Genomic DNA, 17,971 nt, shown 5'->3' with positions numbered 1-17,971 from the left:
ATTCTGAACTAAATCCTCGACTGCCAAAACCATCGGCGGCCTGTCACGATGCCTTGTATACAGCTGGTGCTCAAAATACAGTCTGAGGATTGATTCTTTTGTTCACCTTAGATTGTAATTCATTATTTCTGAGTGACTTTGACAGAAATAATAACGGTTGCATTTAGCAATTGGCATTTATGTTTAATTCATATTAGTTTTACAAAACCGAGGGGTTTGAAGAAGTTTCATTCTTTTTGTATAATATGTATTACTACCATTATGGAGAACTTAACTGCACCAGTCACTGTTAGAGCTCTGTACATACACTTGTCTCATTTCATCCCCATAGCAACCTTTTGTACTAAAGCATAATTATCTCTATTTTACAGATGAGGAAATTGAAGCTTAGTGAAATTAAACAAGTTTCCCAATGTCACACTGCTGATAAATGAAGAATTTGAGCCTAGGTCTGCCTGCCCCCAAATGTGTTCTTAGAATTTCTATAATTTCCCTGTCACAGAAACCTTTTAGAAAACTTCTTAAAAACAGAGTCTGGGGCTCCACTCTAGAATTCTGAATCAAAATCTCTGGGGGAAGAAGCTGGGGATCTGCATCTTGACAAGCATCTTAGGGAGTTTGTGCGATCAGACAAATTTAGGAAACATCTCGACAGCTCGGTATGGCTTACCGGTACTTATAAGTTCCTGTGTTGAACACTTTCCTATATAGGGTTTGATTTTCGTCACGGCTTCAAAGAACACAAATGTTCCTTGAGGTTCACACTGACGAGAGAAACAAGGCCTACATGTCCATTCCTGCAGGTCTGCTCCACCCCAGGTATACCCAGGGTCTTGGGTCGACCTTGCCCTCTGCCCAAGCCTCAGGAACATGGGTGCGTGACCTATGCAGGTTGATGAGGGTCTCACACTTGGTTTAATGTTCTGCTGCCATTATTCTGAAGTTCTTAGTATTTCTTAACAAGGGGTTCCGTGTTTTCGTTTTGCACCAGGCTTTGTCAATCACTTAGCTGGTCTTGCTCTGGAACCTAATGTACCAGAGACTCTAGGTCATGAGATACAAACGACCTGCTCAAGGGAAAACAGCACCGTCTTTGCTCTTCTCCTTCTCTTTGGTTTTAAGATTTGGGGCAGGGACTGTCTGAGGTGGGGAGAAGTCAGGGTGTGAAGTGGAGTGCGAAGCAAGGTGTGAAGTCAAAGATCTGGATGCGGGGCTAAGCCTCTTCTGGAAGGTAGAGGGAAGAGATGGGGTTCTGTACCTGGACAAGGAGGCAGGAAGTAGATGAGAAAGGGGAGGGGCAGCTTTGTAGGCCCAAGAGGCTTTGTGTTCATGGATGGGGCAAAAGGGAGAGGACTCCCACGTAGAAAAGAGTTAACATAGTCCGTCGGACTGTTTCTCCTTGAAAAGGCTATTTGTGAGGCTGGCTGATGGCTGGATTCCAGCAAGGCTAGCTAGCACCTAATAAGGGTGCCTCACTGTGCCTAAAGTGTTGGTGTAATGTGCTGAACACCTGCTTTCCTTCTGGGAGTCTGGAATTTGGGTCCATGCCAGGCAGGGGCTGCCCACCGAACCACCGCTGATAAAAATCTGAATCTCTAATGAGCTCCCTCGTTGGCATGTGTCCTGATAAGGTAGCATTGGGCCTCTTTCATGAAGGCACTAATCCCATTCCATTCTCATGGCCTGATGGCCTCCCAAAGGCCCCACCTCCCGATACAATCACTTCAGGCATTGGGATTTCTACACTTGGATATGGGGGGGCCCCGACATTTGACCTATAGCACTTGTCTTCCTCATCCCAACCTTGCCTCAAATGGCTCAAACTAGTCTTTAGCAGCTACAGTTCCGTAAGGCTCTCTCCTGCTACCTCCCTCGAATGATCAATATGTATCCCCAAATTATACATGGTGACACTTACCTGGTGAACTAGCAAGGAGACATGGTTTTGAGTGGCAGCAAAAAGGGTCGGGAAGTGAATGTGTCACTCATGAGATCTCGGGGCAGGCATCTACGTTGCAGTCCCCACTGGTTAAGTGTAGGTCTTGTGAGGATGTATGAAGACTCAGGTAGGCAGATCTACCCGAGACTTGCTAATTTGTTTTGTAAAGTATGTCATGCTTGAGGTAACGCAACCGTACCTCTGTTTGAAGTGCTGTTATTTTAGTTTTCTCGTTAGTAGGCAAAATGGAGACCGTGTGGCATTTCAAAATATAATCTAAAGCGAAAATAAAAATGGAAAAGATTGAAATCAATGAAGGAAGCCTCAAAACACACTCTACTATGCAGACGAATTATTCAAAGAGTAGAAGCCATAAACGAAATGAAAACTCTCATCATAAAAAATATACTTATTCTACATTTATTATGTTACATTCTGCCCCATCTTCCTGGCTGATACACGGAGAATTTTATGGAGAAGCTAAGAAAATGTTCCAAGTATATTCCGGGCAGTGATACGCATCCCAGGTACTTTTTGGACCTTTCTGACATTAGGTTGAATCATGGCAAAACCCACCTTTTCTCTTTCTTCATGTTTAACCTCTTATTACTCCAGAAAGAATCACAGCAGGTTGACTTGTAGCCACAAGTAAGACTGAATTCCAGGTGGGGACGGGTTCTCTAAAGTGGCCTCTCACCAGTGTGCTCAAGCTATGTGGTCCAATATGGCAACCACCAGCCACATGTGGCTATTTAAATTTGAGCTAACTAAAATTAGAGTTAAAAATTCAGATCCTTGGTCACACTAGTCACATTTCAAATGCTCAGTGGCCACCTGTGTCTAGAGGCTACCATATGGATAACACAGGTTAAAGAACATTTCCATCATCACTGAAAACCACCATTAGGTAGCACTACTCTAGAAAGCTAAGCAACAGGCCAACAAAACAAATAAAGCTCTGGCTCTTTAGTGTCCTCCTTAGTTCTCTTCCACTGGAGAACTACTTTCAGAGAGAACAGCTAGTCTTAACTTCTTTACGGCTTTTTGGGTGAAATGGCATGAACAGATTCTTAAAACACTAGCACAAAAGGCCACAGACTCAAATTTATATTGAACTCTCTTAACCATACCTACATAGAATTGTTCTGAATTAAGGATTAGTTCATCATGAAGTCAGTGTTTCAACTTTTAAATGAGAAAGGTGATTTTTTCCCCCTTAGGACAAAGCCCTAAGCCATGGGTGTAAGCCTGGGATAGCTCTAGACTGGCTGGGACACAGAGCATCCTTGGTGCTGCCTACAGTGCACTCCCATATCCACAGTCCAGCTGCTGCTAGGGCGCATGGCAAAGATGTGTTCTGACTTCTAATCCCATTTTGTCTTCTTCCCCATGTCTAACAAGAGTTCCTCCAACTACCTTAATCTCAAGTAGTTTTGAGCCCCCAGTTGGGGCTATCATGGGATTAAGGTAGGTTCAAGATGGAGGTGACTAGACCAGCACTAAGTACAAATGCTAAATTCTCAGGGTAAGAGAATTATGTGTGTGTGTGTGTGTGTGTGTGTGTGTGTGTGTGTGTGCATGTGCGCATGTGTGTGTGCATGTATGAAAGTGCCGGAGGGGAAGGAATATCTGTATGGAACAGAAATGGTAGACACTCTATTACTTTATCCTAAATATAAGTGTCATCCAGTTGTTTCTTGATTCTAATAGGTGGTCCTTGAAAAGGGATATAAACAGGTAGGACGGAGGCCCAGCTTTTGGGCTAAGAAGAGTTAGAAAAATAGGAGTCTTCTCAGAAATAAAAGGTGCTATGCACCTGTATGGTATGTGCTGGATAGCCAGATTGTGCAAGCACATGCTGAATGCACCTGTTAATCACTCTCCTGAGAAGGTAGAGATCTTGTCCTCTCTCTAAATTCCCATCAGGCAGAATGTGTGGAAGAATGTGCTATTCTATGTTCAAAGTTCAGGGCTCTTGGGGTGGGCAACTCGGAGCATCTCCCTAGTAACAAAGAGCGTCCAGATGGCGAGTCTGGATCCCCTTGGAAACCCTGGCTGAGCAAGGAGGGGAAGGACCACTGAGCGTTGTTAGGGGAAGTTGCTATGGCATAAAACCTTGCTGCACGTACATCCCAACAGCAGACGCTTTGTCTAGTCGGCCACTCCAGCCTCCCTGTACGTAAGTCCCCCCAATAAACCTGGATCTCGATCGCTATCTCAGGTCTTTTTTTTTTTTTTTGGCCTCAGTGGACTATCACCCATCTTAGGCTTAGAGTCTGCTGAGGTGTGGCCGCACAGAATCGATGTTCCAACCAGAACTACTTTTGTTGGTTTCTCTTCCCAGATTAAACATAAGTCACTTATTTGTTGCATCCAAAGATAAAGTCTGGACACTGCTCACCAATAAATGACCAGTTTCAGTCAAATGACATGGCCACCTGCGGCCCAGGGTGGAATCAGTAGCTCAGTCTCTCTCCTTAATCCCAAAGAGAAGCTGTAAAGTTGGCTTTATTACAGATGCTGCCTCGAACCATTGTCTTATTTCTTATACACGTTCAAGAGCAACCTCTTTTGGGGGACATCAGCATAAAGCCAGAAAAACTGTCAGTTCTGTAGGCAAGGAAACAATCACACTTAATTCGGGTGCATCAGACTATCGTTATACTTAAACAATAACAGATGTATTTTTCCACATGTAAATTTGAAGGATTGAAATGAAGACGTTATCTCCTTGAAATATACACGTAAAGAACAAATAGAGATGTGTAAGAAATAAAATGCATCAGAGTATCTTCTCAGCTCTACCTCTTGGGTCAAGTTCTCTTTTTACAAATCCGGTTCTAAAGTGTTAGGTTATTTATAAAAAACTACTAGCTTTTTTCTTTCTGTGTGTTTTTTATTTTTTTGTTTTTTAAACGCCGAGAACTGAGGCAGTTGGGCCAACTTGCTATCTCCGGCCAAACTGAAGCATAAACCGAGCACCCAAAGTAAATGAGGTTATCCCATGGCGCTCTTTACTTCTTGAGTCAGTCACACTATTATCTCAGGTATGATAATGGGAAGGAAACCAGAGAGGAATCTTTGAGGTCTTTATGTCGAGTCGCAAACTCGGTGAAAACCAGCGAACGGTTCTGTTACATAACAGGCCATATTTTAAGTTCAAGCCCAATTTGCATCCTACTCAGTATGAGAGAATTAAATTCTAGAGGTCTGAATATCATAAAACAAAACTGATTAGGATAATCTACTGGAATGGAACTAAGGAATACTTAAAGCATCAGACACAGGGATTAGAGACAAGACTGCCAGGCTACTTCATTGTCTAAAGCTTAAATCCAGAAAAACCCTGAACAGAAGAGGCACAGATAGAATCTTAAAGGGCAAAGGACCTCTCCTTCATCAAAAGACCAAGCTACCCCTGCTGAGTCTGGTTTTACTACTCACACTTTAAGGACTGAGATTCTCAATTAAGCGTTGGTCTAGGAACCAAAGACAAATGACTCAGGGGCTGACTCAAAGATAAAATGTATAAATGGGACATGACTTCCTCTTCTTCTCAATTTGGGACTGTACACGCAGTTCACGGAGCAGCCTACCAGGCCAACAGGTGGACACATATCCAACTGCCCTGCTTTCTATGCACATATCCTGTGAATTTTGAATTGGGATATATTTTATATATTCAAATACATATTAAAACTTACATTAAAATATATGTCAAATATAAATTAAATATATAGACTGAAATATATAAATTTATATTAAAATATATATACTGAAGTTTTTGAATGTTTATCTATTTTTGAGAGAGAGAGAGAGAGAGAGAGAGAGAGAGAGAGAGACAGAGCATGAATGGGGGAGAGGCCGAGAGATGGGGAGACGTGGAATCTGAAGCAGGCTCCAGGCTCTGAGCTGTTAGCACAGAGCCTGACGCGGGGCTCGGACCCAGGAACCGCGAGATCGTGACCCGAGCCGGTCGGACACTTAACCGACTGAGCCAACCAGATGTCCCTGAACTGGGATATATTCTAAAGATAGTAATACAGATCTTACATAATGCTTGCCAGAGTTTAGAACAATTTTTTTTTTTTATCCCGATGACTATAGTAAGATTGCTCTTTTGGAACGGTCAGCAAACTTCAAGAAGAGGCGATTTTAACAGTTTTCTTCAGTGAACTTTCTGAGTTTCCAAGGCCTGCATGCAGTTAGGACTGTGAAAAGAAACTGCATGAAAAGCCGAGCAGGTACCATAAAGCAGGTGAACTGGAACACGGTTTTAATTATGCCAGAGTGAGGTAGTTTACAGCTCACAGTTTAGCACCCGAACAATAAGTTCGAAGTACTAATTGTAATTTTGTCAGTAATAACCTTGAGACATGGATAAACAAAAGTGTGGAACAGTCTGCTCGGGTCTCTGAAGGGCCGGGGGGGTTAATCTAATTTAGATTAAACAATGAGTTCTATAAATGTAATACCTCATGGGCATCTTAATTTAGAAGTGTCAGGGAAAATATAAAAACTTAGCAAAAGCGTTCTTTTTTTAATCCTTAATTTGAAGATAATCATCAGATTCAAGGCATTTTCAAGGTACAAAAGAATAAAAGTTTTTACTTAGTTAAGAAGAATAAATGTGCAAAAAAACCTTGTTGAGGTTAAAAATAGTCGTGCATATAAATCAAGCGATAGGTCCTCTCTTGGACCCGTATAGCAATTATCGTCCGTGTAAGTTCTCGGCAATTCATCATGCATTGCCTCGTGGCACTGCCTCCATTGTTAGTCTGAAATGCTTATTTAAATCTTTTGAGGTTATTTAACGATTCATATTCATTTAATGAACACCTATTTGAGGGACCCAATGTGGCAGGCATTTCCCTGGGCACTGGGATATGGATCTCTCCCTACGTTGCCATCCATTGTTGGGGGTGAACATACTAATAATGCAAACAAAGAGAGAAAACAGATTGTGATGTGATTGTCATTTCATCCCAGGTTCCTGGAATGGAGCTTTGAGACTCTTAAAATTTCCTGAGTGGTAGGAATGTCTTTGTCATTCATGGTGGGCCCTGACGGTTTCTGCTTAGGGGGTGACTCCTGGTGGATCTTACAGAGTTTCAAGATGGGGGCTGGTCCTGCCAGAACGACCAACTGTAGGATTTGAGGGGTGGGGCTTGAAGCCAGGAGATATCAGCTCCCAGCTCCAGGGAGGAGAAGGAAGAAATGCTGGAGTCTAAATTCCATAATGTGGCCAACGACTTATTCAATCGCGTCTACGTATGAAACTCAGTAAAAACTGTGGACACCCAAAGCCTGGCGAGCGGGCTGGTGGCACGCATTGATGTGTGCAGGTTGGGGGGAGGGTCACGTGTCCTCATTCCACCAGGAGAGGACAAGGAAGCTTCGTGTCTGAGACCCACCTCACCAGACCTCACCCTGTGTACCTTTCCAGTCAGCTGGTCTTGATTTGTATCTTTCGTAATAAGACTTCAATCTTAAATTCAGTGCTTTCCTGAGTTCTTTGAGTCATTCTGGTGCATTACTGATCCCTAAGGCATAGTGGGCACCCCCAAACTTGTATCAGTGGGTCAGGGAGGCAGGATGGCCTGGGAGCCCCAGACTCGTGGCCCATGTCCGAAGCGAAGGCAGCCTTGTTGGGGACCGTGAAACCTGTGCTAACTCTGAGCAGTTAGCGACAGGATTGCAGATACACTTCCAGACAGCCAGAACGAGCCTAACTCTCTCCTGCAAATGGTTTAGAGAGATCACCTGGAAAGTTCAGCAGGGGAACCCAGCCGTGGGGATTCAACTTACAGAACAAAGCCCCTCCCGGATCTGGGATCCTGTCCCTTCTGCGAAGTGCCAAGGTTAGGGAAGGGACGGGCACCCAGGGAAGGGGACAAAAACATAGCCAGACGCATCTCCTCTGTGGGATGGGACGATTCCTCCAAACGTGAGCGGTATTGGAAAGGACAGGCAGGAAAGTCAGTCACACCCACACAAACACTGTATCTACTATAAAACACAAATACCATCCCTCTCCCCCAAACTTGAAGTAAATTTACTTCCCATTTCCGAAGTGCATCTGTGGCTAACATTGAATGGCCATCTAATATTAAAGAGCTGATGCTTCCCAGGGAGTTGTCCACTTCTAATTGTTCAAAGCCACTCTGGAGTCTGGAAGACCAAAGCTAAGCAAGCCTTCCTTCTTTCTAAGTCTGCTGCTTTGTAATCGGACCTGCTCTCTGATATGCCCAGAGGGCTCAATCCTTTAATGGGAATCAGCCCCATTTTGATCCTGAAAATTTCACGATTTCTGCTTGTTCTTAGAGCTACTCCTGTTTCTCAGCTGGTAGCAGCCCAGGGCAATAGCAGCGAAGGCTGGGACATTAAGAAAAAAATAGAGGTTAATCATTTCTACACATCAATCTAGACTTTTTTCCCTCTGCCTTCTGCTATCAACCAAAAAACTACCTAAAGTCGAAGTAAAACAAAAACAGAACAAAACAAAACACAAAAGTTACCAACTTTCTGCCACTGACCCTTCATCCCTGTGGTTGTGGGTTTTCGATCAGGCTTTCCAGATGGCTGATCTCACAGTAGGGCGAGAGTAAGAGTGCCAGCACCACATTATTACACAGCTCAGCTGACGAGAGGCAGGGACCCAAGGTCGGAGTTCCAGGTCAGAGCTCCCTCTTTGGATCTCAACATTCATCTCGGCTTTGGGAAATTACTAAAGATGAAAGCTCACGTCAAACTGTCTCAATGTGCTCTGCCTTATCCCCGCTGGGAGACCGTGGGCCGGTCACTTAACCTCCCTAGACCCAAGGTCCCTCGTCTGGAACGTGAGCGGTCGGCACTCTCTGATCTCTGAGAGTCTTCAACCATGAGAACACTGTGATTCTTTGTTTTTGCTTCTAGCTATGCTTGAAGCAAGGGTCCGTGGCTGCACCTTGTGGGAAGAAAGGGGGAAGGGAGAAGAATGTGGAGCATCTTCTGAGGAAATAACGACTCCTGGAGGATGATACTCATTTGCATTCCCATTGGAAATGTCTTATCTGTGGAGAAACGAGGTGTGGATACTGTCATTCTCTTGCCTCTCTCGGCAAGGGAATGGCTGGTTATGCTTGTGGCTTATAAGACTCCTGCTGGTACGTACGATTGCATTCCCAGAAAACAGAGGTCCGCTATCGTCTGGATGAAACTCCATCACCATCTTATTTCACCCTTGGCTTTGTCTCTGCCCTGTGTTCCTGGGCTGGATTTGTTGCCTCCTTCTCACCCTGTCTTCTTGGCCTCCCTGAGCTACTTTAGAGGAGCAGCTACCGGTCGGCAGAAACTGTTTTCACGTGTAAATGTATCATCCTGCTTGCAGAAAGTTGCGAAACTTTTGCGGACTCAGGGCAGAAATAAATGAAATATTTCGGGTTCCTGAGAAACTAACTTTGCATTTTAGACATCCAGCGTGACTCTGTTTTACAGCCAGAGCGGGCTTCTGGAAAGAACGGAGAAGAGGTCCTTGAGTAACACGTTTTCGTGAATGGCTTCTGCCCACGTGTACTGAAAACACTTGCTTTTGTAGCAAACTTGCTCCTAATTAATTGTTTAAAGTCTCTGAATCCCTAGAGAAGATATGGGAAATTGTTGGCTCATAAAGCCGAGAATAAAGCAATTATCTGGCACATACTTTATTTCTATAATTAATTATATTCACCACATATGGTACAAAGAAGACTTCCACCTCCAAAACCAAAAAAAAAAAAATGTTTATTTCGGTCCTGCTTCCACAAAAGTTTAGCAGCTCTCTGCAGGCAGGATGATACATTTACAGTGTGAAAACAATTTCTACCTATGAGAGGCTGATCCTCTAAAGTAGCTCTTTTGGGAGGGAGGGGAGGGTGGGTGATGGGTATCAAGGACTAACCACCCATCACTAGTCATACTCTGGGTCTCATTTAGATTTGAGGTTTCTGTTTGAACGTGTCTGGAAAAACCAAACCAAACCAAACAAAACCTACCCCCGCCAATAACACGAATACCCCCCTAGAAAACTAAACTGTAAGATCATAAGCATTTTCAGCACTCTATGGGAAATGCAGCAGACCTGAGTGGAATTCACCGGTTTTTCTTTAGCATTTGGATTTTATGGGCCTATGAGTTCGGATGAGTCAAAGTCAAAATGAAACTCAGCAGGGATGATGGGGACAACCGAAACCACTGAAACGGTTGGTCAGAGCCTACAAAAATTGTTTCATGCTCTAAGACTGGCGGATAGAACGGGGACCTAATTCAAGACACAGCTTTCCAGGGCTGGCATCACTAAGACTCCTCAAACAGAGAAAGACATTTTTTTCATGATGGATTTGGTTTTTTAAACCGTAGCTTTGTATGGACTTCAGTAAATGATACAAAGTAAGTTAATCTCTATGAACAACAGAATAAATGCACTGTAACACTTTTTACATCACAACGATTGAAATTTAATCCCTGAAACATTCATGCTATATTGGTAACTGGATGTGGGTGGGTGGGGGAGTGGTGGGGATAAGACCCAAATGGCTATTTTTTTTTTTAATGATTTCATTCAATCATCGACTGACTCAGGGAAACCACCTCGACCTTGTACAGAGAAAGCTGTTTATGTTCTCTGCTCTGCCCTTCCTCCTGAAGCCTCCCAGAGGCTACAAGGGTATACAGAAATTTGTAGTGTCAGTGACATTTTAAAAGAAATATTTTGTTCATTTGTAAACAGAAAGGCTAATACTTAACCTCACCCACCTTATTGGGGGCTGTGAGTATCTGAGCAAATCAAACATGTTAAAAACTGGAAAGTGACATGATGTGCAACATTTTCTCATTACTGTGCCCGTGTTAGAACATTCTTAAAGGAAGGTAGAAAAAGCTGCTACCTAGCAATTCAGGTCCAACGTATGATGTCCTCAGTTGCCTGCAAAAAAGGAAGCCTTCGCTTTCTCCCTCTCAGACACAAAAGCGTTCCATATAATTGCAATTGAATATGGACTGTGCTTTTGGTTTATGAAGTAGCAGGCAAAATATGGATTGAAACAGTCTCTCTTAAGCTGTAGTGCTGTAAGAATACTGAGCTCATGCCGTGCCCATGATTAAGACAGCTCTTTGTCTTATAAGGGGTCCTAAAAATGTCTCTAAGAACAACAGCCTTGGAAAAGAAATGCAAATAAACACTGGCCACCACGATTTTCCTGTTTTCTCTTTTTAAATACGAAGTCTGGCTGAAATACACTATATCACTCCTTTCTTGAGCAGCAGTTGCAATAATATTGTATTGCAAAATCTGATACATTTTGTCTTCCAGCATTTTTTTCATGTGCGTTTCTCAAAATGCGGTTTGAGCTTCTGTTTCTTATTTCTCAGAGTGTCTGGTAAAGTGCTAGACACATAGCAGACATGTCAGAAATTTTTCTTGAAGACTGATTTATTGATTAAAGGAAACAAGCTAATAGTAACTATAAACTGTTAACACACTTCTACATATACTATGTAATGTGGCTGAAATCCTCTGTGTAAGGAAGGTAACAAGTTTGCAGAAGTGGGATTTTTATAACTTTACCAAGTTAACCAATGACTTCACGGGGAGCCCTTTGTTTAATTCATAGCTCGCTCCAGAATTAGCATCGGTAAGCGAGAAATATTTTACCTTTGTAGATGAATGAAGAATCATGACATAATGAAACGGATTTTCATCGGACAACACATGAGAATCTGCCTATTTTGAGAGTCATCCTATCTCACATCCATCCCTCAAAATATTTTTAAAAATGCATACTCGCTATTATTTTGTGTCAATATCGTTTTCTTAAACAGTTGAAATCAAATTTCTGACTGCGGAGTCCTCCTAAGCCTGGCTCAACAAATAAAGTATTATTGTTCAACAAATGCATGATAAAGCTCTTTGACCAGTCTCAGTTTTAAACTAACTAAAGAGAGACAAATCAGCATAAACTCGGTCTCTCTTTTGTATCAGGAACATTGCCTTGTTTAATTGCCAACAGTCCCCATTTACTAAGTAGTAAACATTCAAGCATGCACCATTACATTTCTTAGGACACCTCTTGGAGTCGATGCAATAATTTATTACATCGGGTAGGTCTAATTCTCCCTTGATTTATGGAAGTGGTAATAATATTCCATCGCACAGAATGCTCTGCTAGGAGGAATCCGGATCCAGGCACTAAAATCTTTATGGCCTCCCCAGGAGGAGTTGGGACGCGGGTGATATTCTCATTACCAGAGCCGAGAAAGTGGAGGGGTTTGCCTGAGGTCTCCTGGAAAGTCAGTTATTCAAGGAGCAGAATCTGGGGTCTCCTGATGCCTAGCACACAATCACAAAAAGCACAGAACCCTCGGGGGACTTGCCGAAACCACGCGCATAGACAAGAAGAGGGGTAACGACACCCAGGATGTTCATTGCAGAATCCCCATGGCAGCCTGGCACCATTTCTCTCCGACTCCACATAAAGCACACTGAAGGGTATCCAACAACATAAAATCCTAATGGTGCCCTTAATTAGGCGGGATCATCGCTCGAACTCCCTGCCCTCCCACAGTCCAAGCCAGCAGCCCCAAATGCCTCTCTGTGGTGCCGAATCCTGAAAGCAAGACGTAGTGACAGAAACAACCGTGGGCTTACAAGGGACTCTCCAGCTCTGATGATGATGAGATGTGATAGCAATAATGTCAAACTTCGTATGACCATAATCCAAGTTTACAATGATACATTAAGCCATAATGCTATTTATATCACCATAAACTGAGTTATGGTGATATAAATAGTCACGCTAATGGCATTAACAGCAGCACTCAGTGGAATCACAGCTGTTGACTGCCACTTGTATGCTATTAGCATTGCTATTTATATCACCATAAACTTAGGTCGTCAAACTTGTTAGATATGAATATACAAGGAAGATGGATATCCACATTGTATGCCCAAATCTAGGTTCCTGTCCTGGAGGCTTTACGGCTGTCGCTCTCCTGTCTGTATTAAGGTCTATCTCGCTCTCCGTTTGGTTCTGTTTTTGTCGTGTGACGTTTCTTCAGGGGTTACAGAAGAGCAAGCCCGTTTCTTGCCACCCTCTGACGTCTCTGGGAAAAGCGGTTTAAAACTGGCAAGAAAGTGCAAAAGCCACAGCTTCTGGGCAAACTTACTGTCTCCTTGGCAGCGCAGGGGGCCCACGCTCAGTTTGGCTTCTGAGCCTTGCCGGTCAGTATCTCCAACTACCACCTGGCTTACTGGCAGGTGATCTTTGTAGGATAAGAAGCCAGCATCCTTCCTCCTGAATCACAGGGAAGAAAAAAAAAAAGAAAAGGATGAGGAGGCTGAATTAGAAACATGTTTTTCCTGATAACTTTAAATTGCCTAATAGTTGACCACCTTCCAATAAATGCTCAGAGGTTCACTAAGTAGAACCACAGTTAAAGAGCTGTTCTCTCTCTTCCATCAAGTGGTCGCAAGGCATATTACTCAGAAGCAACTGTGACATCATTATCTTCTGGAAAACGGAACTGACACCCCGATTTCCAGAGAGTCACAACCAGCGTGTTGCATCCTATGTCGGTGTGGGAGTAGACGACCACACCGCTTGAAAAACACACACCAGACACTGGGCACACAAGCAGTTTGCTGTTGTCAGGAATCAGAGCGCAATGAAGTCAACCAGATCGCTTGGATAATATAGGAAACAAAACTCTTAAAACAAAAACACAAACACAAACACTCTGTCTCCTTAATTGCTTTGAAGTAGTTCCTTCAGAGGTTTTCTTCCCTGCGGTGCATCAGCTAAGTAAGGGACATCTTTCGTTCCTTCCTCTTTTTTCACTTATTTGAACAACTGAGTCTATGAGAAGTTTCCAACATGGAGTAGGTGCCCACCAAGAGTCTATTTCCATCTATAATGAAGCGTGGAGGGAACATTCAAGCCCAGTCTGGTTTTTCTCTTAGACTTGTTTTCCTGCTTACCCTATACTTATCTTGTTTCAGGTCTCCCAACTCTACCCCGTACCCATCCTACATAAAAGAAAAGGAATACAGAAATCCAGGAGAGGTTCTTGGGGATGGGCCCAAGGTGAGTTATGGTGCAGCACAGAATTCATCTTCAGAAGAAATTCCTGCCCCCTCATCCTCTTTTTGTGCTGCTGTGGCTGAGAAATGCCCTCATTTGGGGCCGGAGGGGTGGGGGGGCGCAAATCATTATAAAGTCATTCTGCAAACTTACCCTTTTGTATGATTTTTTTTTTTGCACTTGTACAGTCTGAACATAAATAGCAATTTTTGAAATTGTATATACAACTGATAACAGAAAACTGATTTTTGGAGGATAGTAGAATGAGAGAGAGAGACAGTTCAATAATCATGTTAAAGATTTGTCTTTCCTATCTCTTAGCAAATAGTTCAGGGAATTGAGGGGAACCAACTTGGAAGCCTGTCTTTTTTTCTTTTTCTTTCTTTTTGTTTTTTTTGAGACAGAGAGAGACAGAACATGAGCAGGGGAGGGGCAGAGAGAGAGGGAGACAGAATCCGAAGCAGGATCCAGGCTCTGAGCTGTCAGCACAGAGCCTGACGCGGGGCTTGAACTCACAGACTGTGGGATCATGACCTGAACTGAAGTCGGACACTCAACTGACTGAGCCACCCAGGTGCCCTTGAAAGCCTGTCTTTTAAATGCTATGCTGTTAGGGATAGTTACTTATCTCTCTGACCTTCTGGAATCTCAGTGAACACACATTCCCTCATGTGTCAGGGCCCACAGAAACACAGAAAGGAGTCACAGAATTCAGCCAGTGGGCTTCAAACAAATGTATTTTATACTCCCTTAATTTATTCATTGCCCTTGAGTTCCCCAAATAAAGTTTCTTTTTTAAAAATTTGTTTGTCAAGTGAGAACTAAGATCATGCAGAAAAGCACTGTGATTCTTACTGATACTGTATCAACTGATGACTTAGCCTCAAATACCTCAATGGACTCTTTTGCAAACCCAACTTCTTTTATTAGAATTTCTATCAATTAAAATCACATTACAGGGGGAACAAAATGTTTGCCGTTAAACTTGATATGCAGTTTATTAAAGTAACAATAAATGAAAACACCCTTCAACACACTGGAATTTGACAACCCACTAGGAATGAAGTGTATTCCTGTGGAATTTCAGGCTGATACTCTCCACAGTTCATTACCACTTAGAATTACATGATTCTAAATCAGGAGTCTGCAAACTAAGTGCTGACAACCATTCATCTTGTTGCCTGTTCTCTTATGGCCCATGAGCCAAGAATGATTTTTACATTTTAAAGGGTTGAAAAAAAAATCAAAAGCAGAATCATACTTTGTGTCATGGGAAAAATTACATGAAATTCAAAATTCAGCGTCCATAAATAAAGTTTTACTGAAATATGGCCATATTTTTTCTAACATATGGTCTATGGTGCTACCACACTATAATGGAAGAGTTGAGTAGTTGACAGAGACCATATGGCCTTTGAAGCCTAAAATATTTATTATCTGGCCTTTTATAGAAAATGTGTGCCAACTCCTGCTCTTAACCATCAGTATCCATTTTTCCTTTGGGAATTTATTGAGCAAATACTTCACTGACTATCATGGTGGACTGTCCCACAACTTGTACCCACAGTTGAGTGTGGGGATAGGGAAGAGACACAGGGATATCTCTGAGGTGGGAAAAGAAACATTTAAGACAAAACTCAATCTAATAGTGAAAAATAATTTAAAATTTATTAATAATTAATATTTTGATTGCACACTATGGCAGGCAGCCATGTAAGAGACACGTATCAATACTTGGCATGAATTATATTTATATAAGTAAATAAATAATATATATAATATATATTAAATATATAATAAATATTTAAATATATAAAAAATTAAATATATTATATATATATATATAACTTTGTATAGAGCTTTGTAATATAACTTGAAGTTACATTATATACACTTCTTTATCCATTCATTAGTTGATGGACACCACTTGGGCTGTTTCCATAGTTTGGCTATTATAGATAATTCTACTATAAATTAGGGTACATGTATCCCTTTGAATTAGTGTTCTTGTATTCTTTGGGTAAGCACCTAGTAGTGCAATTGTTGGATTGTAGGATAGTTTTATTTTACAGCTTTTTGAGGAATCTCCATACTACTTCCCAGAGTGGCCTACACCAGTATGCATGCCCACCAACAGTACAAGAGGATTCCCCTTTTTCCATACCCTTGTCAACATCTATTGTGTCTTGTGTTGTTGACTTTAGCCATTGTGACAGGTGTGAGGTGATATCTCATTGTAGTTTTGAATTCTATTTCCCTAATGACCAGTAATGTTAAGCATCTTTTCATGTGTCTGTTGGCCACCTGTATGTCTTCTTTGGAAAAATGTCTACGTCTTTGGCCCATTAAAAATTTTTTTTTAAATTTTTTTTAATGTTTATTTATTTTTGAGACAGAGAGAGAGAGAGAGCATGAACAGTGGAGGGTCAGAGAAAGAGGGAGACACGGCATCTGAAACAGGCTCCGGGCTCTGAGCTGTCAGCACAGAGCCCGACACGGGGCTCGAACCCACAGACTGCGAGATCATGACCTGAGCTGAAGTCGGACGCTTAACCGACTGAAACACCCAGGCGCCCCCCAAAAATTTTTTTAATATTGATTTATTTTTGAGAGAGAGAGAGACAGAGCAAGCGTGAGTGGGGGAAGGGAAGAGAGACAGGGAGACACAGAATCTGAAGCAGGGATCATACCCACGAAATGTGAGATCATGACCTGAGCCGAAGTCGGATGCTTAACCAACTGAGCCACCCAGGTACTCCATCTTTTGCCCATTTTTTAATTGGATTATTTGTTTTTTGGATGTTGAGTTTTGTAAGTTCTTTATGTATTGTGGATACCAACTCTTTATCAGATACATCATTTGCAAATATCTTCTCCTATTCCATAGGTTGACTTTTAATTTTGTTGATTGTTCCCCTTGCTGTGCAGAAGCTTTTTATTTTGAGGAAGTCTCAATAAGTTTATTTTTGCTTTTGTTTCTCTTGCCTCAGGAGACCTATCTAGAGAAAGGTTGCTATGGCTGATGTCAAAGAGATTATTGCCTGTGTTCTCCTCTAGGATTCTTATGGTTTCAGGTCTGACATTTAGGTTCTTAATCCATTTTGAATTTATTTTTGTGTCCAGTGTAAGAAAGTGGTCCAGTTTCATTCTTCTGCACATAGCTGTCCAGTTTTCTCAACACCATTTGTTGAATAGATTGTTTTTTCCCCATTATATATTTTTGCCTCTCTTGTCAAAGATTAATTGACCATAAAGTTGTGGGCTCATTTCTGGGTTTTCTATTCTGTTCTATTGATCTGTGTCTATTTTGTGTCATACTGTTTTCATCACTACAGTTTTGTAATATAACTTGAAGTCCAGAATTTTGATGTGTCCAGGTTTGCTTTTCTGTTTTAAGACTGCTTTGTCTATTCTGGGTCTTTTGTTGTTCCATTCAAATTAAAAAAAAATATTTTTTCAGCTTTGTGAAAAATGCTGGTTATATTTTGATAGAGATTGCATTAAAGGCATAGATTGGTTTGGGCCATTATAGACATTTTGACAGTATCTGTTCTTCTAACCCATGAGCATGGAATGTCTTTCCATTTCTTTGTGGCATCCTCAGTTTCCTTCATCAGTGTTTTATAGTTTTCAGAGTATAGGTCTTTCACCTCTTTGGTTAGGTTTATTCCCAGGTATCTCACTGTTTTTGGTGCAGTTGTAAATGGGATCGATTCCTTAATTTCTCTTTCTGCTGCTTCATTATTGGTGTATAGATATGCAACAGATTTCTGTATGTTGATTTTGTATCCTGAGACTTTACTGAATTTGTTTGTGGGTTCTAGCAGTTGTTGGATGGAGTCTTTTGGGTTTTCTATATGAGTATCATGTCATCTGCAAATAATGAGAGTTTTACTTCTTGCTAATTTGGATTCCTTTTATTTCTTTTTGTTGTGTG

The 17,971-nt window shown here is 41.9% G+C and overlaps 1 protein-coding gene across 5 annotated transcripts in view; it reads right to left on the bottom strand.

Moving 5' to 3' along the window:
• The window catches only part of CNTNAP2 (contactin associated protein 2), a 1,965,211-nt gene that overhangs the window by 347,396 nt on the left and 1,599,844 nt on the right, over positions 1–17,971 (bottom strand). For all 5 annotated transcript variants that reach the window (XM_045053282.1, XM_045053281.1, XM_023250688.2 and 2 more), the window contains one exon: positions 13,121–13,248. In XM_045053282.1, coding sequence (XP_044909217.1) covers positions 13,121–13,248 — 128 coding nt within the window. The remainder of the gene's footprint in view (positions 1–13,120; positions 13,249–17,971) is intronic.

The sequence above is a fragment of the Felis catus genome, chromosome A2 (assembly GCF_018350175.1).
Source record: "Felis catus isolate Fca126 chromosome A2, F.catus_Fca126_mat1.0, whole genome shotgun sequence".
Classification (NCBI taxonomy): domain Eukaryota; kingdom Metazoa; phylum Chordata; class Mammalia; order Carnivora; family Felidae; genus Felis; species Felis catus.
Note: the sequence above shows the minus strand (reverse complement) of the source record. Positions and strands in the feature narration are given on the sequence as shown.